This window comes from Atractosteus spatula, chromosome 6, assembly GCF_055471065.1.
Source record: "Atractosteus spatula isolate fAtrSpa1 chromosome 6, fAtrSpa1.hap1, whole genome shotgun sequence".
Taxonomy (NCBI): domain Eukaryota; kingdom Metazoa; phylum Chordata; class Actinopteri; order Semionotiformes; family Lepisosteidae; genus Atractosteus; species Atractosteus spatula.
The window spans coordinates 48,057,560-48,081,006 of record NC_142711.1 but is presented as its reverse complement, the minus strand read 5'-3'; the positions used below and the strand labels follow the sequence as shown (position 1 = coordinate 48,081,006).

Below are 23,447 nucleotides of genomic sequence, written 5' to 3'. Positions count from 1 at the left end.
ACAACTGGTTACCTTATCTATATTTAAGCACAGGAAATCCCTACCATTTATGGGGAATGTTTTCTAGCAATCCCCCACAAATGGAGAAAGCCATGAATCTACCGTACCAACAACAAAAAATATAGAAAAGAGAGATTTGTGCACCAAATCTGCCCTTGCACTAAAGCAACCACATTTTCAGTGTAAAAACAATGTAATAACGCAAATAAACGAGTGAAGAAACGGTATATTCATAAATTAATGCAACCTAAATGTGTAATCTGCAAATGGTTCAAATAGGTTAATGGACTTTCATTTAGTAGTGATGATGGTGGGGACAGAACGATAGAGCCAATTATGATGAAGGATTGGTGGCAGTAGAAATAGGCAGGAGAATAACAACTTATTCTTATAATTGAGAAAATAATTCATTGGCACTCATTCTCTACTTTCTAATTTTATGGCATTTCAAACCTTTGCCAAAATGTTATGCAATGTTGATAAGAATTTATGAGAACACAGTGAAACACATTCTGACATGTTACCCAGAACATAAAACTTTCAGATTTATGTATTGTTGCTTCAGAAATATGCTGAACTTTGACAGACATCTAAAAAGACAGATGCCTACATAAATACTAGAACCCTAAAGCCACAAAAACCCATTCAAGTTAGTTACCCCTGCATGGGAAATGAATACCTGGTGGGTTAGAAAATCACATTTCTGCACTGAAAGGACGAGTTGGTTACCTCCAATTACTTTTAAATGTAAAATCATGTACTATGTTTCTTTGTTTAATCTTTCCAATTCAGTACTACCAATTGTTTATAATTAACTGCACTTGATTATACAGCAATTTATTTATATATAAGCATTATTTAATAAATAGGGATTTATTTAACCCATTACACCAGCTTCAGATCAAATTCTCATTCACTATGACAACCTGGCAGAAAGGCGTACATCAATGTCCCACAAAGGACAAAACAGTTAAAGACATTCTTTTTTTATAATGAGATTCAATGTTAAGATAGTGTGATGGTGCAGTGGTTAGCATTGCTGCCTTGCACTGCTTGGGCCCTGGGCTCAATTTCTGAAGCACCATCTGTGGGGAGTTTGTACGTTCTCCCTGCGTTCATGTGGGTTTCCTCTGGGTGCCCCCGATTCCTCCAATTGCTCAAATTGGCGTCCTGTTTGCCCTGTGATGGACTGGCATCCCATCCAGGCTGTAGCCCACCTTGCTCCCAGTGCTTCCAGAGATAGACTCTTGGATGGATTGCAATGTTAAATTCCAAATTGCAATTAAAAAGGAAATACCCTTATCGTTTTTGAAGTCCAAGGCGTCCTCCTTGTCAGTTACGATCTCCTTCATGTTGATGATGCTCTTGTGGTTGAGCTGCCGGAGAATCTTGATCTCCCGAATGGCAGTGATGGGAAAGCCTTCCTTCTCGTTGTCCAAGCGCACTTTCTTAAGGGCAACCATTTCAGCTGGGGAAAACAAGACTGCCCATGATTTTGACTTAAAGACTGGGTAATAAAGGCCATTAATACCCCTTCCTACCATTCTTATCATGTCTTAAGGAACATGATATAATTTAATAAAGAAAATAACCACTCAATACTGCTCCAATATGCTTCATTGTTCTCATTTTTTTAAAAGAACTGGTTGTCATTTTTCTCAAATTCAATATCTCCCTCACCATAGTCTTACAGTTTTCAGGGTGTACCAGGTAAATTTAAGACGGTGTTTGTAAAGTGTCATGTTGCTTTCTGTATCCTCCCTGCATCACTTGAAAATAGAAAGTAAATCCTCATTAACAAACCAAAAAACTTTAAAAAATGACAAAAACAGGCCCAAGTGCTCTTTCAAATCTAAAAAAAAACTGAAACCATTGCGACTTTTACCTGTGTCCTTGTCTTTTGCTTTGTAGACTTGCCCGTAGGTACCTTCTCCCGTTATGCCAATAATTTCAAACTTGTCCACACATCGCTTTCCCCAGTCTATCTCCGCCTCCTTTATCTCGCCAAATCGGGGGCCGCAGATTCTTCAAGGTACAAATGGAGAATTCATTGCATTAGTTAAGGAAAATCAGACGTCACGGATTACGCTGGATTATTACACTGACCCAGGCGAAACATACTGGAGCCAAAGCAAAAACAATACGTACGATATCCTGTGAGATTTTCAGGCTTGAAACGGATGTTATAGGCCGTCAATTCCTTTATCCCACATTCAATCAAACTACTCAATAAATGAGTTCACCATAAAGATGTACTGGTTTATGGGCAAGTGCAATTGTCGGTTATGTACAAAAATTGAAGCAAAACACAAAGCAGAGAGTGGGTCTGAGGCATGACCCTCAGCTGCTGTCCCCTTGGGTGGGAGCCATTCCACAGTAGGGCCATGCAGAAAGGGAGAATTCCCACAAGCCATTCAAACCTGCTCTGCTTGTCTTTGTTAATAGGACGAAACCAAAGCACTTGCTGAAAATCCACTCCTGTGCCCTGGAGAGCTCCCAAATAATTAGAACCACCTAATAACAGGGCCAATAATACTCTTGTTCTTATTGATGAAATAACGCATGGCACATAAATCATCTCATACAGAGAGAGCAATGGGAATTCTGAATTTCTTTAAAAATGATCTAAGAACGCATAAATCATTATTCTAATATTTGTGACTCCACAGAGAAGTCAAATCACTTGGACAAATGCACTCTAATTGGATATTGGGAATATCCAATACCTAGCCAGGACTCCAATATAACATATATGTGTCTCCACTCAACATTAAAAATGCACTAAAACGAAGACAAAATGACCATCATGTTTCAGGTACGTATAACAATTAGGTTAAGTAGGTCATTGCTCATGTACAGTCTGCTTAGATTTTTACTGATGGTAGGAATACATCCAGGTTTATCTGTTCTTATGGAAGACACAGTTACAAAGGATTCCTATTTAACATTTCTTGACTTGAATTCGGCACTTTCAGATCTATCCTAACATTCTGTCTGCCTTTCTATTGCTTCCTTACACTGTCAAGAACAAATCTGTATAATTCATTTCTGTACTTGTGAATGTTAAAAATCACTTGTTACGCGTCCACGTTTACCCAGTTCTAAACTGTGTCTAAGCCCTTTGGAATTTGCCTTGCAGTTTCTACAGTGAATATTCCTGTCACAATAGCCTGCAAAATTCACTAGTTCACTAACTATACCAGAATCTAGATCAGAGGTGGCCAGTCTTTGAGGGCTACAACATTCCCCTGTTTTTTACTCTACTTCTGATCTCATTTAAGAGCCCCCACTAGCTCTGCTTGTAGAGCACGAGACTCAATCTCAAGGTAGTGGGTTTGTGTCCCACGTCGGGCACCAGGTCCTCCACGTTGGAGGTTGGGCACAAGGCTAACAACCCTGTCCCATAAAAAACTAATGTTTACGGAAACAGCAATAGGGGTTGCTGGCCCTACATGCCGGAAGGCACAACGTGCAAACATCCATCCTGATCTCATTGACTTATTTGAACTATTTCTGATTGGGAGTCAGTCAAATTAACTGTTATTTGCAGCTCATAATGTTGCTAACTGAAAGGACCCTGGAATTTTTAGAAACAAACTGAGCTAAATGAGTCAAGAGGCCTCCACTAATTTATAAGCTTTCTTGTCTAGGACTGAAAATCTAAGGTAAATTAAGGAAAGCCGTCAGTGGGACATGCAGCATATCTTAACAGTAATTAGACGGAATCGGGCATCTATGAAACACTGGTTGCGTTTTTCAAATTTCCGAAAAATATTTCCGGTGATTGAAATCAGTATAGCTGTGCAGCAGGCAAAAACCAGGCAGTGACCATTACTTAAAATCAAGACCACATGAATAAAACAGCTTTCTTCTGAGTGATGAAACAACATAAAGACATCTTTCACAACAGCTTCTAATTGTGGCCCGAGGTGGTCACAACCCCTTGTGCCGGCAAGCACATTCATCTCTGGCTTTTACGCAGTTTTCTGTGCTGGCAAAAAAAGAGGAGCTGGATGGAGGATTACTCGGTAACTGTATGCAGCCCCTGTGGAAGAACCATTCCACTTTTACACCAAGAGATTCTGATTATTCCACACGGCAATACATAATATGTCAAAACCATTTTCCAATGTATCCAAGCCAGCGGGGAAGCCTGACATTAGCGGTTTGCTTTTTCATAATTATTTCCTGTAATAGCAGCCATTTATAACCCAATAATCCTTTTTCTTCGCAGGCTTACTTTGGTCGGCGTTTTGCGGCCGATGCAGACTTCTTCTCATCAGGGCTGTGAGGGGAGGTTGGGTCTGCTCCAGGCAGCTCCGGAGGCAGAGGCAGGTCACTGAGAAGATGTCGCAGCTTCTTCTCGGTCTTTTTCTTTCCAGTTTTGGATGGCAGGCCATCTTTTAAACCACTGAATGGGGGGGGGGGGGGAGGAAAGATATATATATATAAACATGACATATAAGTAAAAAATGCTATTGAGTCTTAATAAAATCAAACTTTTTTTTAACTAGCCAATGGACGGATTCCACTAGCAAACTCTTCAAACATCAATCCAATACTCTCTCCCATAAGGAGAAAAACAGGTATAAATATCCAGGTTTGTTTATAGTGAAACTGGCAACGCAGCATTCGGAAATCAAGGGATAGATTTCTCTGCAGGAGCTGGAGTGCAGACTTAATATCACCCTTTAGCCCACAAAAAAGGAATCTCCTGTCTTCTTGATGTCAATTGGTTAAGTTTTTATTGACGGAGTTTTGAAATTCTGAACAAAACCAAGATGAACACAAAGCCCCAACTTCCTTACGCCTTTTTACAGGTTTCTTGTCAAGATATTAATAAAGCCAAAAGGTCCGATGTAAGCACTAAAAGATTGGATGTGTAAAACAATCAGGGATTAGTACATAGCTACGTCTTTTTCAAAACATGCAAGAAAGGAAACACAGATCTTCTGGATTTGCTTCAGACAATGTACCGCTCCGATAGAAACCAATCTTCTCCATTGTAATTGTGGAACTCATCCAATTGAGCCAGCTCTTGAAATAGGATACAATTTAGGAATTTTCTTTGGCCACAACCATTCCGAACATCAGTGCTGATTGTTCTTATGATGTTCGTTTGAGATTTGCCTCTGAACAACTGACGAGTGCTGACAGACGATCTGGGGGAAATATTCTTCCCCAACATTTCTGAGTAGCAGTGAAATATTTCTACCGGAAATGTACATAACCTGGGACACAGTCGATGTGTGAGTGTACCATTGGAGGTACCAAAAGGTATCATGATCAATTTCGTTTCAGAGCAATGTAGTCGATGTATGACTTTGTATTATATGATTTGATATCTAGCATTAACAGAGCAACTGTAAATATTGCTCTGACGCTCTTCCCAAACTTTATTAGAGATTTCAATATTGAGCACCTTGTACAAGGCATACTTCAGAGTGTGCTTAGGGGAAAAAAAGGACACAAGCTGTGAAATTAAATTTCTAAAATTAGGTCATGGCTCAAGATTTATGTTAATTTTAAGGGTTTACCCAAATAAAAGGGTTTACCCAAACTTTTTAAAAATCATCGATTTAACAGCTGCTGGATACATAATCATTCTTTTGTCAACATGGGGTAACAGCTGAGAATTCAATATATTCACTCGAAATACATCTCTAGTAATAGCTCTCATTCTGTAGGATGGGGCTGTGTGAAGGGTGTAGCTATATATGACCATCACATGATTTAAAGGCTTTAAAGGAGGACACAACAGCAAAATGTATGAGAATCGCTTACCACAGTAAAACAAAACAGAAAAACTCCTGTCTGCTGTGTTCTGCCAAACCCACTTCATCACAGAAAGTCTCTTTTGACTTTTTCTTTTTTCCTATTACTGTCTCCTAAGCAGCTCTAACACTGATTAATGGCCTTTTAATAGTTCTAAATGAAACACGAGTTGTTAATATTAACGTAACATTGAATATATTTAAAAGAAGTTCAGGTGGGTAGCTGCGTCAGTATGCGTAGGCTGCAAAGGAACAAGTAATAGGTTTATTCCCTGCTGAAAAGAGAAGAAAGAAAACACAACGTTTCAGCCGTGAAGCCTTCTTCAGGTGTGACACCTGAAGAATCCTCACACCTGAAGAAGGTTTCTTTCTTCTCTTTTCAGCAGGGAATAAACCTATTTATAAGAATGTGTTAAGTTCACAACAATTCAACTCAAACTTCTCTTGCATCATATCGGACAAAGGTATTTTTAAATAATCTATTTTTTCCAGTCTTCTTTATTTTTCATTTTGTATCCAAATGACACTCTGCAACTAAAATGACAACAATTTGTAGGTCCCAACAGGACTTAAGGTGTAAAACTTTCAAGTATGTTTGCTTTAAAGAGATCCTGATACAAGAGATACCTGATACCTTAATGAAAAGCTGTCTAGAGCAGTGGTCCTCAGCACACTGTCCATAAAGCCAGAACATCACACTCCATGCCAGAAATCCACATATATATTGCCCTACAAATATAGTCATACACCAGAGTAAATGGGAACAAAATTAACCTCTTCTAACAAAATGTTTGGATAAAGTTTCTTGTTAAATAGCACTGCTCTGAGAAAAGTGAGATTTATCATCTTGGTACATGTTTGAAGGAGCAAGTTTCTTTTTTTAAGCTTTCTCTGCTGATGTACCTGTTCACATCAACACCTGAAACGCAAGACCTCAAAAAAGGAAATGCCTTCTGCTGTAAAGCCAATTTAGACCAAAAAATGTGTTAAAAATGACTACATGAATGCCAAAAGCTTTCTGTGCTTTCCCCAGCTGTTGTGTATAAGAAGAGAAAATCATTACTCCGCAGAGTAGTTCCTTCACACCATTCACTATAGAGTCAGAAGACAACTGTCAGTTTGGCATTTTGAAGTTTGAACCAGCTTATATGTTTTTAATCTTCTTTGCACCCCAAAAAAGAAGAATTTCCCCCAAAAAAGAAGGCATTTATTTTTAACGATATATGCATGATGCAATCCGTACTTATTGTTGACAATTTAAATTGAACCACACAGAAGGCCCCAAACACTCGTGTTAACCAAATAATCAAGTGCTGCACTAAAAGACTTCTTAACAGCAGTCAAATCTGTGGTCAGATTTTTACAATGGATTAAATCACCTCATTTTCAAGCAGTTTATTCCTGGGGAGGGTCATGGTGGCAAGAGGCTGAGGAGAGCAGACGAGACAAAGAAAGATCCAAACTACATTCTCATGACAGGTCTGTTAAAAACCCAGAGAACCCTGCCTGGCCGGGCTAAGCCTGAAATGGTGACTTGGAGCCTGTGTGGGCTCACCACCCGCAAGGTAAAGGATGGTGGTCGGGTGTGATCAGGGGCGGATTAATAAACAAGCTAGCACAGGCTGTAGCCTATGATCGGCCAGAGTATTTTTTTAAATGGACCAGTAGGCCTGATCGGGGGCCCCTGATTGGCTGGGGTATTTTCTTGTTTTTAAATGGACCTGTGGGCCCTCATTGGTCCACAAAAACGTTGAATAATCTGTGAACCAATGGTTGGTTAGATGCAATTGGTTCGCGGTTCAAATTTATTTTGGCGGATTCATCGGGCGATCTCTGGTGCAAGTTTACGGTAGCCAGGCTCAAAATGGGCGATAGAAAACATGATAGCCGGGCGCAAAAACGAAAAGCACGGCAGTTCAAAGAGCAGTGTGAGCAGGATCTACTTAAAAAGATCCCCAGACTGACTGGTTATTTCAAGTTTGCTGAGCCGGACCCCGATCCCTAGCTTATGGCTAACGTTGCAGCCAGTGCTACAACAACCCTACAACAACCGCGGTTGAAAAGTTATCTGCAGCTAGCTCTAGCCTGGGCGCAGTTTACATCAACGCCAGTCATGAGGACGAGCCAGCTCCCGCGACGGAATCAAAGGGACATGAGTCAGAGGCAGAGCCATCCGAAACGCCACCAACATCCTCCACCATCTCCACAAGCCCGACGAGCCGTGTCCGAGCCGCCGCCGTGGCTGTTGCGCCTGCTGCCGTGGAGCTAACAGAGGCAGCCGAAGAGAGGACACTAGAGCCGGCGGCCGCAACAGCAGCTCCCGCTTCCTATAGCTCGGACCCAGCATGCTGGGGGGTAAAATAGATGAACAGATGTGGGCATACTGGGCTAAATTGGGCCTGAAATTGTGTCAAGACGCGGATGTTGCAGCATCGGAAAGACAACAAACACCAAAAGAGGTATTTCTCTAAAACCCTCTTCAAAAGAAAACTCGGAAATGTTGAGTGTGTGTCAAGAGAATGGCTGCTGTATTCCCTTTTGAAAGGTATAGTGTTTTGTTTCGCATGTAAAGTATTTGGGGACAGTGATAATCAGTCCGGACTTACCATAGGCTCTAGTGATGGAAAATGCAGCCGCACACTTGGCTGAACACGAAGTGTCGGAGAGCCATAGAAAGGCTATGGTTGCATACGTTATGCGCTGTGCTGATAATGGTCTGATAGATTCAGAACTAAAAAGACAGTTTGACAATGAATATGAGTATTGGACTAACGTCTTGCCTTTTAGGGGACACAGCGAAACGTTCGGGCGCCCCAACAACGGGAACTTCATGGGTGTCCTCGAAGTTATCAGCGAGTTTGATCCCTTCTTGAAAGCCCATATAGAAAAATATGGCAGCTCTGGCAGGGGAACCCCTTCATACATGAAAGCGTGATAGATAACAGAAGAATATTTAAGGGCTGTTCTAGTTTAATTACTTCGAGAAAAATACACCAAGTATCTCTGTGTGTTTCGCTCCCATGTGCATAAAAATACTTCTTTTAACTTCTGAGACAGACTCCTGACTCCTGTCTTTTAAGGGGAAGGGGGAAAAATTTATCCAACAGAAATAAATGTTTAAAATATTTACTTTAAAACGTGTTAGGAATGGTAGTATACATCAGCAAACACTTAAACTGCCAGGGAGGACACACTGAAGACGCTCTGAGTCTAAATTCCTAGTCTAGTGCGCCGTTCAGAATCATGTGTGTAAATAATTCAAGATGCAGATAAAGAACCAAAAGAAAATCTCATTTATTTCTGGGGAAAACCTTTAACATGGCACACACTTGTAACCAAGTTTGATTTGGATAAGCTCTCAAAGTGTAGAAGAAGCAGAGAACTTGTCAGTTTGTCTAAGGTAAATGTTTTCTATAGGGGGTTTAAATTATACTAATGAAAAACTGATGAAAATTAGTTTAACATTGAAGGAAAAAAGCATTTATTTCTTGTTTGGCCTGTGTGTCTTTGTTACATAGTTCATTGAGGTCTCGACTTCTGACAATTTTCCTAATCATATTATCACTTAATTTCATCACAGCTCATTGTCCACAAACCAACGTTTAAACACCTCTGTCTTATGACTAATGAGCAACGTTCACAATGAAAGCTTGTCATTACAATAGTACTCTGGTGTTGCCCAAGCTTTTAAAATACTACAGAGCAGAAATGAGAAAATATTTCTAATTATTATCCATGATGTATTTCTGAATCAATCCCTATACTACTGAGGTGTGTGTATCCCTTCTTCTTTGCACTGTAATCTTTAATATGTTATGGTTTTTTTTTATTAAAACATATATGCGCAAAGGATCTCTCTCATAAAGGCATAACCATAGCTTTATGTCCACTATTATTTATGTCCCAAACTGTGACAATTGGTATATTTGTGGGTGCCGAAACAGACAAGAAAAAAGAGTAACAAAATAAAAAATGGCCTCCTCTCATTTGCAATGTGCTCATGATTAATCATGCCTGTATGTTTTGATCAATTAATCTTTAAACGGATTGCACATAAACTAAATAAAAATTACTTTCACCAAAGTCCTATGAGCAATTTTAACCTCTCCTGTTCCTGCTCCTATTGCCTGTCAATTTAGTAATAAAGCTGAACATTCGGCATCTTTAATAACTGTTCAATATGAAATGCTGCCTTGATAATATAATAGTTGTTAGCTATTTTTGTAGTGTTACTCGAGAGGGGGGATCTTGTAATTTCCCTGCTCAGTTTAACATTATTATGGCTTTACACTACTGTGGTCCCAACACCTGCAAACAACTCAACTGCCACAAAATAAAATAAATCTAACATGTTTCCACCAAGAGCTGTCATTTGCTTCTCTGCTGTACAGGTTGGGAAAACAAAATTCCTGAAACCTGCGATCTGTGCACTACAAGCACGTTTCCAATAATAACCAAACAGGGAAAAAAATCCCTTTTCTACAAGAATACAACCATTATCTGGCTCCCATCTTCATGTGCTTGTCTCCTCCCCTGAGAACTGGCATTTTATCATAAGACGAAGAGGCAAAGGAGGAAAGTGAACTAACATATTTCTAATTATGAGAAAAGTGTGGCTTACAAAACAGTTGCATATTATAATTATTCCCACGAGCAGGTGATACTTCAACGCACAAAGCTAACCCATATTTCTTCTTCAATGTGTAAATCAGATGTGACGTGTATTACCCAGAAGATCGCAGAGACTTGTAGAAAAATGAAAAATGTTAAGCAACACAGTATCAGGAGGCATGTTAATGAGGGGGGTTATTTAATAAATAAATGAGTCATCCAGATGAGGACATGGATTAAAAAAGTTAAAACTGGTGTAACCATGCGCAGATATGGGGAGTGTGTATTACAAACGACTTCAGGTCAAAAACCCCTGAAGGAGGCAAAGAGCCAGTGTGAAATCGCTCTGTAGGTATCTTGTTGATATACAATGTCAAGGGTGAGCGTGTTTGCTCGAACAGGAGAACTCTATTCTCATGCTCAGGGAGAGAAATGTGTTTGCGCCTGAGCTGGAGTGCTGCTGGCGAGGTTGCGAGGTGAACCTGGAGCAGCCACATGAGTGTCTAATACAGGGCATTCAATTAGCAAAGCAGGCGTAATAAATGAGCTAGTAACTGCAGGTTCCTGCGGCTGTCAGGGAGGAGAGCGAGAGAGAGCCGCATTCCCTGTCATCGCGGGTTCTCTAGTGGGGACTATCGTAATCCCCGAATAAGCGATAACTCTCCTGTGCCACACCAGTTATCGAAGTACTGACCACTGACACACAGACGAAAGGTCTTATAATGACATTATTCGAAAAATCCAAAAACCTTTTCTTCCAAGACTACCGAGGCTCTTTTGAGATCTGCACTGACTAGTGATTAGGTATTAAGATTACACCTTCTTATGATCCTGACCCTAATAAAGTTTTTATTCCACCCACCTTTCTGTATTTTCCAAGTCTTCTGGCAGCACCGGTGGCAGCGGTAAGGGCGCGAGGGTGGAGATGAGGGGGAGAACCAGTCGTTCTTTCTCCTTGGGGCCCTGGCTGCTGGGTGCCGGGGCTTTCCTCTTCTCCTTTGGCGGCGGGGGAAGTTCGTCTTTGACTTTCACTTCTTTAGGAAGAGGCGCGGGGGCTACCTTTTTGACCGAACGCTCCGGGGGCGACGGAGGCTGGCTGGGGCCTTCCGTTTTGAGCTTGGCGGGCTTCTCTGGGGGCGGAGAGGGGGGCCGCTCCAGCTTGGGCTTCTTCGGCTCCTTGGCCTGGCCGCCAGGACAGGGGGGCTGGGAGGTGGAGGCTGCGGCAGAGGCAGAGGCAGTGGTAACGGTGGCGGTGGCGGTGGCAGGCGGGGCTGGGACCTTGGTGGGTGTGGAGGAGTTGGAGGCCTTAGCCCCGGCGCGGGCCGCCTCGGCAGCTTTGGCCTTCTTCTGCTTGCTGAGCTCGGCGGCCAGGCTGCTCTTGAAGGCCAGGGTGCTGGGCGAGATGCTGGAGGGGCGGCTGTGCGAGCGGGAGTGGCGGTGCCGGCTGCGGGAGCGCGAGTGGCGCGAGGAGTAGGGGCTGCGGCTCCGGGACTTGCCCGTCCTCCTGCTGGGGGGAAGAAGGAAAGGAAGTCAAACCTGCGCAAAGAGCCACCAGGCTGGTACAGTCCCCAGGCGGAAATGAACTCAGGGTCTCTTCCAGACCATACTGTCCCACAGGACAGCTGACCAAAAAGCGAACCGCTCGGAACTGGAGCTGGGACACGGAGAATGACACAAGGAAACATGAAGACGTCAGCATCTTAGGGGTTTCCGTTAGTTCCAAACATCCGCCCCCCACCAAATTACACGAAACGCAGCCCCTCGTGTTGGCTTACACCGAAGACACGGCGAAAACCTCTCTTTCTCCAACTCCACAGACTTCAACTTCAACAGTCCTCAGGGCTTTGTGCCTTGAAATGACCTGATTCACTAGTAAGGACACCCAAGACTTCCTTGGAAAAATGAAACTAGATATCACCACTGTCAAATAAGCATAAGATACAGATAAGTACAGTTAGTCAAATTTATTATACTTTTATATTTTTATTATAAAAAATATAGTATTTTTAGCTGAAACAACAATGACGCAATGCCGTCAAGAATCGCAGCATTACAATTATACCAGAGCTTTCCGCGTAGAGCTGAACACACATGCGCACAGGGGGAACACGTTTTTCACAAACCACAGTAACTGTGACAATAACTTCACCGCATCACAATCTCGTGATTCATACAAGCTGGAAAAGCAAATCTATGCAGCAAAACTGACACCCTTCAGAAACCGGCATAGTGAAAAGGTTCAACCCCTAGCAACTGTTTGGATGCTATTGTTTCCTACATCTGTACCTTCTTTGTTGCACATGTGGGACTTTGTTTTTGCTGGCTCATCTTCAAGAAACGCACTGCACAAACATTAATGAATTCCATAACAAGAAGGACAAAATGCTAAATCAAATCCTGCTGCACTTACACCGTGTATTAGTTTGACTAATGGGAGAGATTTTGGTCACCATACTTCAAGAAAGACAAAGCTGCTCTTCAGGCAGGACAAAGGATCACCGTGGGTCTTGCATGGGAAGCCAGATTTCTCAAGACTACAACAATTTGGTATTTTCAGCCTGGAAAAGAAAAGATTACATGGGGACTGACTGGGGGACCTAAAATCTTATAAGGCACTGATTATATCAACATCAACACCAGGATCTGAGCACACAAGTGAAGCGTACGCCCTTTAAAAAATGAAAACTGAAGACATCTCTTTACACAGAACAGTGGTTATCAGCACCCATCCAAGAGTGGCCCAGTGTCTACAGGTTCTTATTCCAACCCCGGCCTCAATCAATGTGGTGACTGCTGCCAGCAAGTGATCTGCTTGTGGTTTTAGGTTTTTTTAGTGCACTCGTATCTTGAACCACGTGCTAGACAGTGAATGTTTTGAACTGTCCACATTCAGGTGTGGCAGCTGAAATACAACCAGTTTTATTTAAATACAGGAAAAGCTGACTCACTGTGGGAGTTGTCTGATAAACTGTTATTCCTACCTGTGTTCATCATTGATCATATGTTGCAAGTTGTTCAGTCTGAAATCACCATCGTCACCATCACTTTCAATAACCACATTGGGACCAGATAAGATACACCGTGGATGGGATGTCTGTCTATTGCAGGGCACACACAGGCTATTACTGGGGGGGGGTATTAAAACTAGGAACCCCACACTGCAGTGCACTGCACCATCCCTTAAAATCTGCACAAATAAAACTGCTAATTCTTAACTAGCAACATGAGGAGAAATTTCATAAAGTTCTGCCTGGTGACAGTGAAGTAAATAATGCCTTTTTTGCCCAGCAAGCATACCTACAGTACTGGCTACCATTAATTAAGGGACCAAAAGAAACAAAGATAAGCAGAGACACTGGTACTTCAGGGCCAGGACTGAGAACCACTGAGATAAAGGAGTCTGGAACCAACTTCTAGCACATGTTTCTTCAAGAAAGGAAGTAGACAGGATCTTAAGAAAATAAAGTGATCAGCATCGTAAGAAGCTACATGGGCCCCTCTCATTTCAAACCTTCCTCATGTTCTTCCTTTCTAACACTGTAATACAATTACAATTTACTGTAACCTAAAACATTGTGTCCACAGCGCAGCCATAGTAAGCCCATGATTCTATTCCCTTCCAAACCGATGGAAACAGTGCGGTGACCAGGAACGCACTGTGCTCTGTCACTGTGTTGTACTTCTTAAAAGTTCAGCTCAGCAACGATTTCTATTGCTAAGGAGCCAACCTTTCCTATCACTGCCATGCACTTTAATTTTACATGTCACGGCACACTTTCCTTGGGGAAAAAAATAACTGTAAAACAAACATTCACAATAAAAGCTGCTAAAATCACCAGGGGGTAACACAGCGAATGTTTGGCGGTGTACACTAAGTCTAGACTGTAGGCAAGTTATCATTACTGTAATTCTAGGATTCGGGCATGCTGTAGGAAACTCTCGTACCATTAATACAATTTGATGCACTACACTTGTAGCATCTGACTGCAGCCAAAATACGTAACCTCACCATGCAGGTGAATGACTAAACAGCACGAACAACGTTCCGAAGCAGGGCTAAGTATTCCTGCCACTTCAAGTCTTTGTCAGAACTAATTAAATGCGATATCCACAAGCTTAAGCAATTTAGGGACAATTATAGTAAGTGGAAAAAAAGATTGGTTGTATTCTCACAGTGATAGCAGAACTGTGCTGCACAGCAGAGAATCGCATCACGACATTCTGTGAAAGCACTATTTGAGTTTTTCCCCAAGTGTGATTTGAAATGTTTGGTCACAAAGTAACAATACTCAGACCACTCCTTACCTCTTCACCCGTTGGTTGAAAAATCTACAATCAAACATGCAATACAGCAGCCTTGTGATAATTTTTTGGTGATTTTACAATAACCTAAAATGCCATGTACCCAGGAAAGCAATACTTCCCTGTATTCACTGAGCCAGCCTTTTGCTGCAACTTTTCAAAACTGCTCTAGGGGGCAGAAAATCCATGCCCACCTGATATAGCTGCATGATGGCTTTTAGCTACCTTCAAAGAAGACCCAGCTGCACAGATCTGCGTTTGCACTAGAAGAGCACGATCACTGTATTCTCAGCGAATGTCAGTGCCTGAGTTGCTATCTATTCTACAGTACAGTTAATTAGTCTATTAAACAACTGTTCAGTTGCTAGTTATGCAACAGCTAGTCCCAATTTAGATCCAGTTTGACTCACCTGCCTGTCAGACTACCTGGATATTTATCACAGCCCCAAATGATATCAACCATCAAGTATTGCTTAGGAATTTGCTTTCGGAAGAGTGGGTCAAGGTTAAGATCTAAATCAGATTCTAGACCACTGGTTCCCAACCCTGGTCCTGGGAGAACCAAGAGTCTGCTGATTTTATTTCCACTTGCGTTTATCACTATTGCTTATTGGCACCTTGCGATTATCGTCATGCTCGTTTAGACTTTTGTTCACCTCTTTCTGCACTCTGCCCACAGTTTCAGAAACACCCAACTTCAAATCTGTTATTCCAACAACCTCACCTTAAATAACTTCCTGTAAAGTCCACTCATTCCGGTCTCAAAAGCTGTTAATGGGTGATCAGTTTATGATGCATAGGCTAAAAGCTAAGGTATGTTAAAACCCTTTGTCTAGAAAAAGGTCCTGTAAATATGAAAATGTCTTTGACTTAAAGAAAATCTGAAAGAGTTTATTTGTAGCTTCGAAATATAGAAGACATTTTGCACTGAATGGTGCCATGAATGTTGCCTAATTTGTTTTATTTCTATAAACACAACAGTCCAAGCGACTAAAATGCAGTGAGACAGGATTGACTCTCAACCATTCCAGGTTCAAAAACAGAAGGAGGATCAAAGTTGCTTTTGCTCCGTACAACTGTGGCAGACATCAAGGCCACTACGATAACATCAAAGACCAAAGGGCAGCACTCTGTGTAATTTTGCTCTGGATTCACAGCTAAAGGTAAACATTACCCCAGAAAATGTAAATTAATAATAATTTCAAAACCATACATTATTGGTACAGAGGCAAATGTATAATGAAAGCTATCTTTTTGGCTTGGGCTTAGTTGTGGAGTAACTTTAGGAAGCAAAATGAAGTTTTATCGTGGAAACAAAGATAAACCTTTGTTTTTTAACCTTTAGATTTAACTTTTTCGACCTCACAAAGGTATACTAAGCATATAAAGCCAGAATATACAAGCATTTATATTCATGGAACAGGACACTGAAAGGCAGTCCGTATCCCTTACTTATTCCTTCAGATACTGCCTATAAAGATACACAAATTGTTTTATACGAGTTGGAGGACGATGCTGTTGCTGAATCCATCCCATCTCAAATGTTTCTTCAAAACTGAGAAAGCTGGAGATTCGTCAAGATTTTTTTGCCAACAAGTGGTGATGCCTCCGCAGCTACAATTCCCAGAACCGTTCAGAGGACAGGAAGTCCAGGCAGATTCCTATGACTCACCCAACTTCGAACCGCTCATTTTTGAACAGCTCACAGGCAACACAGCTCCCCACTGGAGATTCAGCACAGACACGGGGAGAGTAGCAGAGATGGGGCATGGGTGTCACCGAGAGAGCCCTAGCTACCTAATCCCCCCCCCCTCGGTGGCACTTGGCCAGTTATGTCCCTCTGAATAGGGAATCCTGGTTCATCAGCTCCTCACATGACCCAGGCGCACAGCCATGACCACAGGGCTTGAACCTTTAACAGTTCAGCCACTCAGGAGGCCTGGATAACAATGCGAAACTACATTTCACAATCATTCCATAACAGAGACACTGGTAACATGCAGTTCACCACCTTACCCAGTTTAGGAAAAGCTTCTGCTTTCGGCCTTGCTCATCTAACCACCTGGAAGTGTGCAATTTCAACATGCGATCCTTTGCATTCTGACCAACATGTCAGGCCTACATGGCGTGTTCTAGTCATCAGCATGTGCCTTAAATGACACCTTATTTTTAACAGGAAATGACATTTCCTCCTCCTGTGTGTGCAGGTGAAACATTCCAACATAAGAAACTGATGTCACAGCTACAGCAGGACTGCCTTTCTCAGCACGCTAAGAATCTGTTCGAACATATGGGGTAAACAGAAAAAAAAAACAAAGTATACAGTACAGTAAAAGCTTTGTGGAAGAATAAATGACTCAAGACTTAAGTGAAAGAAAATATTTAGAAGCGATTTTTTATGGTCTGTGGTGAGGCCGCCAGTTACACTGGGTAAGACAGGAGCACTCAATGGTGAAGCTGGTTACAGAGTGGCCACCTATCAGGGTTTTGACCCATATGTCCGGATTAAGTTTCCTAGGAACTGAGAAAGGGGAGGTAGAGGTAGGGTTGGTGAAATATAGCAAACACCCCCCCGCGCACACACCCAACACACCTCATTTTGGCTTACTTAGGAAGCAAATTAGCAAAACGAAAAAGTGGCCAAAGTAACCTCCACAAACACACACACGTGTCTATAATGTTAGAATCTAGAGAGTTGCAACTCTGTAGTTACAAAAAGACTGAATGTTGCTATTAGGTGTCTATCATGGATCTACTATCCTATTATTCGTAGATTTACTGTACTTTCAATAGATTTAGAAAATGGAGGAAACGCCATGTACACAAGGTAGTCATACCAGGCCCACACTGATGGAAATGATAACAACAACGACCTAGGTAACATTCACAAGAAGACAAAGTAAGAGTTTTGAAGAGATGGGCGACAGGGAACGCGAAGAGAAGACTTCACTTGACCTCTCTGTTAAAGTTACACAAAAGGAAGTGTGTGTGAATGGTTTGGTCATGGGACCTAGGCTTGGGTTCTATTGTTAAAAAATCTAAACAGATGCTAAAAAGAAACGATTCATATGTGTGCCCAGAAGACTCCACTTTCATCTCCTTCCAACCTTTTTGTCTCACTGCCCAGATCTGAGGGGTGTAAAATGTTCGCATCATAATTCTTATTAACTATCACGTAAGGCGTCTCTCGATGTGTTTACGTCACCCTCGATGAAATAGCCCTATTCAGCAATCTCAAAAAACGATGTTGGCTCAATGTATTATCTCCAGCATCGTCAAAATGCAGCTCCCTTAAGCAGACTGGCGGTAACAGTCTATCGGCACAATAACAACAACACTGTTGTTCCCTCACACTGAAAGAAAAATTAAACTTGATGATAAAGTTAAATGTAGTCTAAAAAAATACAATAAATACAAATAAATGTCTAAACTCACTTTCAGGCTACCCTTCCTGTTTGGCCATATTATAATGTTTATGCTGTGAAACTGCAAAAAAAGCACTGAAAAGATACAACATGCAAAATGAAAATCTATGACTCTGTGGCACATTCTACAAAGGACTTCTTCACTTTTTATCAAGGACAAAATCTAAAGTTTTTCAATAACATCAATTTCTTGTATACGCAGAAACACCCTTTTCCTTCACCACCTTTATCTCGTGATATTTGTTCTCAGTCTAAAAAAACTTTTTTTTTTAGTCACATTATGTCACATATGTCACATAATGTCACATTCCCCACACATTATGGCAACCAAATTACTTTTCTGCTACAAGTTAAAACTTTTCAGAGTTATTTCCCACTGGTACACATAGCAAAAGGGTGAATGGTATAGAGAAAGATACAGAACGGTGTCATCAATTACCTTTACACACCTTTTCAAACTGGCTATTCAGATACCATTTCTTCCAAAATGTGACAAAATTATACATACAGAAAAAACAACCACCATGTTTTAAGACACATCAGTCTTATTCGAAACAGAGAAAATGTATTAGTGAAATCGCTTGTGAAAAATAATGTGACACTTTCAAACAAATGAAAGAATCCCCCCAAAATGGAAAAAAAAACAAACTTATGTTACTTGTACACATGCATGAAAACCACAAATAGGGTTTCAAGAAGGCAGAAGTGTGTTTCTGTTCCTCTCAAAATGTATCCAGTGTAGAAAAAAGCTACTTTATGAGCTTCTAGAAATGGTTTAATAATTCAACCTTTTCTATACATTCCATTTCAGAAGCATCAAATTGAAATTACACAATGCTCTCCTGTTCTTCACAAACACATCTGAATATATATTTTTAAATGAGCAAAATGGCTGTCACAGACATTAGGTTCCGACGTCTCCAAAAGTGTTGTTCACTAATTGTTAAAACCACTAATGAAGACACTGATTAGGGTTTTCAGCTACTACATATGATAAAATCAAAGCGTTGTAACTTAAAACATAACACCTAAAATGAAACAGCTCGTTAAAATTTATTTAGGTTTTACAGAGATCTGGGTGGTAACCAGATGAGTACCAGTGGTACCAAGTTAGGGAAGAGATAGAGAAATTTTAAAGTTGCAAGATGTAGCAATGAAGCCCACATCATTTTTCCACTGTCCTTTTACGGGCAACAGACATCCATTCCTTTCTAAAAAAGCGTTGCCACTTGCACATAATGCTGCTGAATACAACATAGAAAAGAGAGAAGCAGTTCGGTTTCTTTCTCCCGTTTTCCTCATGTCAAACTCTCTGTCTCCCATGATTGTTGCATGAATGAGGAGGGGGGCTGACCAGTAAGTTGGTTTGAAAAGCTGCAGTAAAATCACGATAGCCCGGTTTCGGTGAAGACCTAACTCTCCCTCCCCCCCAACCCGCGACCTTACCCTGCTTCTTTCTTGGAGGCAATGTGACCACAGCCCTCCGCGGGCCCGATTTCCATACCCTGTGGAAGGCCTTACAACTTCCAAACGACAGAGCTACCTGCCTACATCTGCGCCACTCGCGAAAGGCAAGAAATCAAAACAAATTACATCGATGGATCAACTACTACGGACGACCGAATGAACTTGACCTAAGTTTTTTGTTTTTTTTTAAAAACCCACTTTTCTAAATGAGAGGCGAAATTGCTTTACACTTTTTAGCACCTGCCTGATCCCCGCACGAAGCGTGGAGAGGCGGACCTACCTCAGATCAGGGCTCGGGCTGTAGGACTTTCTGTAGGGACTTCTCGACCTCCGCCGGCTGCTGTAGGGGCTGGATGCAATTTCTCCTTGCTCGTACGGGCTGTGCCTGTTGTAGCTGGGCGATCGGCGCCTGTTGTAGGGGCTGCCGGGCGACCGCTGCCTTTTGTTTGAGTAGGACCCGGGCGACTTGGACACGTACGGTCCATAAAGGTCCGCATCTCGGCCATAATAAGCCGGACTCGGGGATCGTCTCCTGTTGCCGTAACTGGGACTCCTCCGGGAGATGAACTGATTGTAGCCAGCGCCGGGAGACTGGTACTCGTACACCTGGCCGTAAGACGATCCGTATGGGCTGTCCTCTCTGACCCCCGGACTCAACGAGTGTCTTTTCCTATAGGCCCTGGGCTCCTCTCGGTCGTCCCTGTAGGCTTTTGGAGTGTCCCTGTAAGCGGAAGGAGGCTCCTTCTCCTGTCGTGTCCTGCTTTTGTGTTGCTTGAGCTCCTTTTTGTCCAACGAGGAGAGGGGCAGCGGGGCTTTCTTCTTGCAGTTGCTCTCGCTGTTTCGCACGCCGTCCTTGCCAGGCTTGGCACCACCGCCACCGCTACCGCTACCGCTTCCGGACTTGGACGCGTCCCGGTCCCTGCTGTGCTGCTGGTCCTTTCTCCGGTGCTCCTTCTCAGGCTTGTTCCTCTCCGCCGAGCGGCTGCTGTGCTCTTTCCTGGGCTGGGAGGCACGGCGATCCTTCCTCGATCTCCTCCCCGGCGTGGAGCCCCTGCTGCTGCTGCCGCCGCCACCGCCGACCACTTCGGCTTCGCTCAGCCGTTGCAGCAGGAGCCGGTGCTGTGGGTCGGGCTTGGGCGAGGGGCTGCCGGAGAAGCGCTCCGACTGGGAGCTGACATCGTCGTACTCCACCAGCGTCCTCAGCTCCCCGTCCCTCTCAAACACGCTCCTGCGCTCGCTGCCCGGCTCCTCCGGCAGCTGAAGCTCCCGGTCCCGGCCGTGTCTCCTCTTTTTCCGCCGGGAGGACGACGACCGCGGCTTGTCCCGCTGTTTCTCGCCCTTGGACGACGCACCGCTGCCGAGTCCTTTGCTTCTCCTTTCCTGCCGGGGCTTTTTATGCTCAGAGGGGCTCCGTCCCCGACCCTCTTGCACCGCCTCCGAGCTCGGCATTTATCAATCAGCCCGATCCGCTGCGCGTTTGCTTACCTCTCCTTTGTGTCTAGCGTCCGTATAAAAGTATCTAGATCCCCGTATTCTCAGCGATGCAAAACAACAACCATTTCAATCACCACTTTAAGCACCTGTATCCCGACTGCTGATGTCCCACCGAGCAAAACCCATCCGTTACACAATTACAGATCAAGATGTGACGAAACCAGAATTAAAAAGCCATCCGTGCAATCCAGCCCATGATGCGGGTATTTCAAAAGATAACTGGAAACCAATTCGACAGCACACGAACTCCGATTAGCGACTGTCCGGGCGCTTCTTCACCGCAAAGGAACAAAATAGATCCATCGACTTTTTAAAAAGAAAAGTTGTGTAAAAACAAAAATGAAGGAGATCACCCCTCTCTCTCAGTTCGCAAACTTCTCGGTGCCGCTGCCACCATCCCACTCTCCAGGCTAACACGGAAGTGAGAGAAGTGTGTCTCTCCGGCAGAGTTCAGTTCAACTCCGGCACATTCAATAAAACCTCCAACATTTCTAAAACAGCCATCGTTGATTTCCTCCTTCCTTTCTCTCCTCCGGCCGCGTAGAATTTGAAAATCTGCTCCGCGATCCTACCCCCACTTTTCCCCCCCCACACAAGTTATTAAAAAACAAACAAACTGCAAAATATTTTGGAGGAGTCTCGGACCGCTGGTTACTGGGCTGCCTTCTGTCGCTCCGCTACGTCACGGGCATAAAGGAAACCCCTGACACCAGTTCACAAGTTCCTCCCCGAGCAGAAAAACAAGGTCCTGAAAAAATAAAACTAAAACAGACTCCCGGCGTTTCACACCAAACCCTCTTTATTTATTTTTTCTGGGGGGGAGGGGGAGCGGGGTAATGCGGGAAGTTTGAAATCTTGCAAAGGAATACGGATTTCGCCTGCAAGTTAAAACGGTGGCCTGTGCCGGAGGATTAAAATCGGGAACCACAGAAGAATGAGAGCTGCGACATGGCCGCTTCCCTTCTGCACCAGTGTGTACCGGGAACATCCGGTTACAGAAAGAGTGCACGGGGGTCAGAGGTCGCCGCAGACAGAAAGAACTTCCTGCCTTGGCTGAACGCGAAGTGGTACAAGGTTTGCCAAGGAGGAATGGTAGTTCTTTGCTTTGTAGATTTTTTTTTTCCTGTCGGAATTCTCATTTTAGGTTCATTCCTATTAAATTCCCTTTTTCCCACTTGAAATTCACGAAGGAGATACCAGTATCAGCTGTTATACGTGATAATGTATGCTTACTCTTGAATTGCTGCAGGCTTTGCAGCTATTTTTCAAAACATTCTCATCAAACTTAGCAACAATAGCTGTTCATATTCTGGATAGTCAGTCACTTGAATTTACACCTTTGAAATACAAAAAACGTCTTCACTACTCACATTACTGCATTCCCAGCAAAAAAAAAAGTATAACCTCAAATTTGTGCTTGCAATAAGTTCTGCCCTTTGAAATTGTTCCTCAATTATTGTGCACATTCTTATATGCAAAAAAGTAAATAAATTATATTTATTTTGGCCTAGGTTTTTAGAACAGGTCTACTTTAATTACCCTTTTAAACACTACAATATGTACAAAAGCGTAAACAGCTTGAATAAAGATAATTACTTTGAAAGTCTTAAACTAATCCAATGTTTTTTTGTGTTTTGAAACACTCTTCCAAAGATAAATATTAACTAAGGAGTAAACAAAACATTTAAAGTAAAAATCACTTTAGAAGATAAATATTAACTAAGGATGAAAAAACATTTAAAGCATAAATCACTTTTAAAGATAACCGAGAAAACAACAATGTACTTCAGTTGATTTCTCAGTGAGCCAAGGGGCTGGTTGCTGTCATTTTTCTGAACCGAACCCCCAAGTGGATGTTCTCCAAATAGTCTGGCATGTACTGTTGGATAATGACAGTGTGGATTAAAATTAGGTACTAGAAGGTTCACTTCACCACAAATATTGGTTTGCATCTGTTTCACTGTTATTCAAATAAGATGGTAAATAGTAAAAGGACAATATCATTCAATATAATTATATTCTAGCCATTTGCTATACATATAAGATTAGATCACTTTATTAGCCATATACAATTTCTTGTATTAGAAATTTGTCTTTTTTCAAATACCCCAACTTGCTCTCCATGAGACACACAGGCACACACAGACAGGGAGAGAAGCTTGGAGTCATAGCGCAGGGTCAGCCATTTATACGGCGCCCCTGGAGCAGTTGGGGCTAAGGGCCTTGCTCAAGCTTAAGTAGGATCTTCTGCGGGCTGCGACATACAAACCGGCAACCTTCCAGCCACAGGCGCAGATCCTTAGCCACGGAGTCACCACACCACCCCATTAAAGAAACATACTTACCAGAGGATGGTTTCGATCCATCGACCTCT

The 23,447-nt window shown here is 42.6% G+C and overlaps 1 protein-coding gene across 1 annotated transcript in view; it reads right to left on the bottom strand.

Annotated features, from left to right (window-relative positions):
* The window catches only part of cdk13 (cyclin dependent kinase 13), a 32,172-nt gene extending 11,021 nt beyond the window's left edge, over window positions 1-21,151 (bottom strand). The window contains exons 1-5 of the mRNA XM_088919625.1: window positions 19,860-21,151; window positions 11,248-11,892; window positions 4,241-4,411; window positions 1,886-2,025; window positions 1,298-1,468 (exon numbers count right to left, since the gene is read on the bottom strand). Of these exons, the coding sequence (XP_088775751.1) occupies window positions 1,298-1,468; window positions 1,886-2,025; window positions 4,241-4,411; window positions 11,248-11,892; window positions 19,860-21,028 (2,296 nt within the window). The 5' untranslated portion in view covers window positions 21,029-21,151. The remainder of the gene's footprint in view (window positions 1-1,297; window positions 1,469-1,885; window positions 2,026-4,240; window positions 4,412-11,247; window positions 11,893-19,859) is intronic.
* Window positions 21,152-23,447: the final 2,296 nt, after the last annotated feature.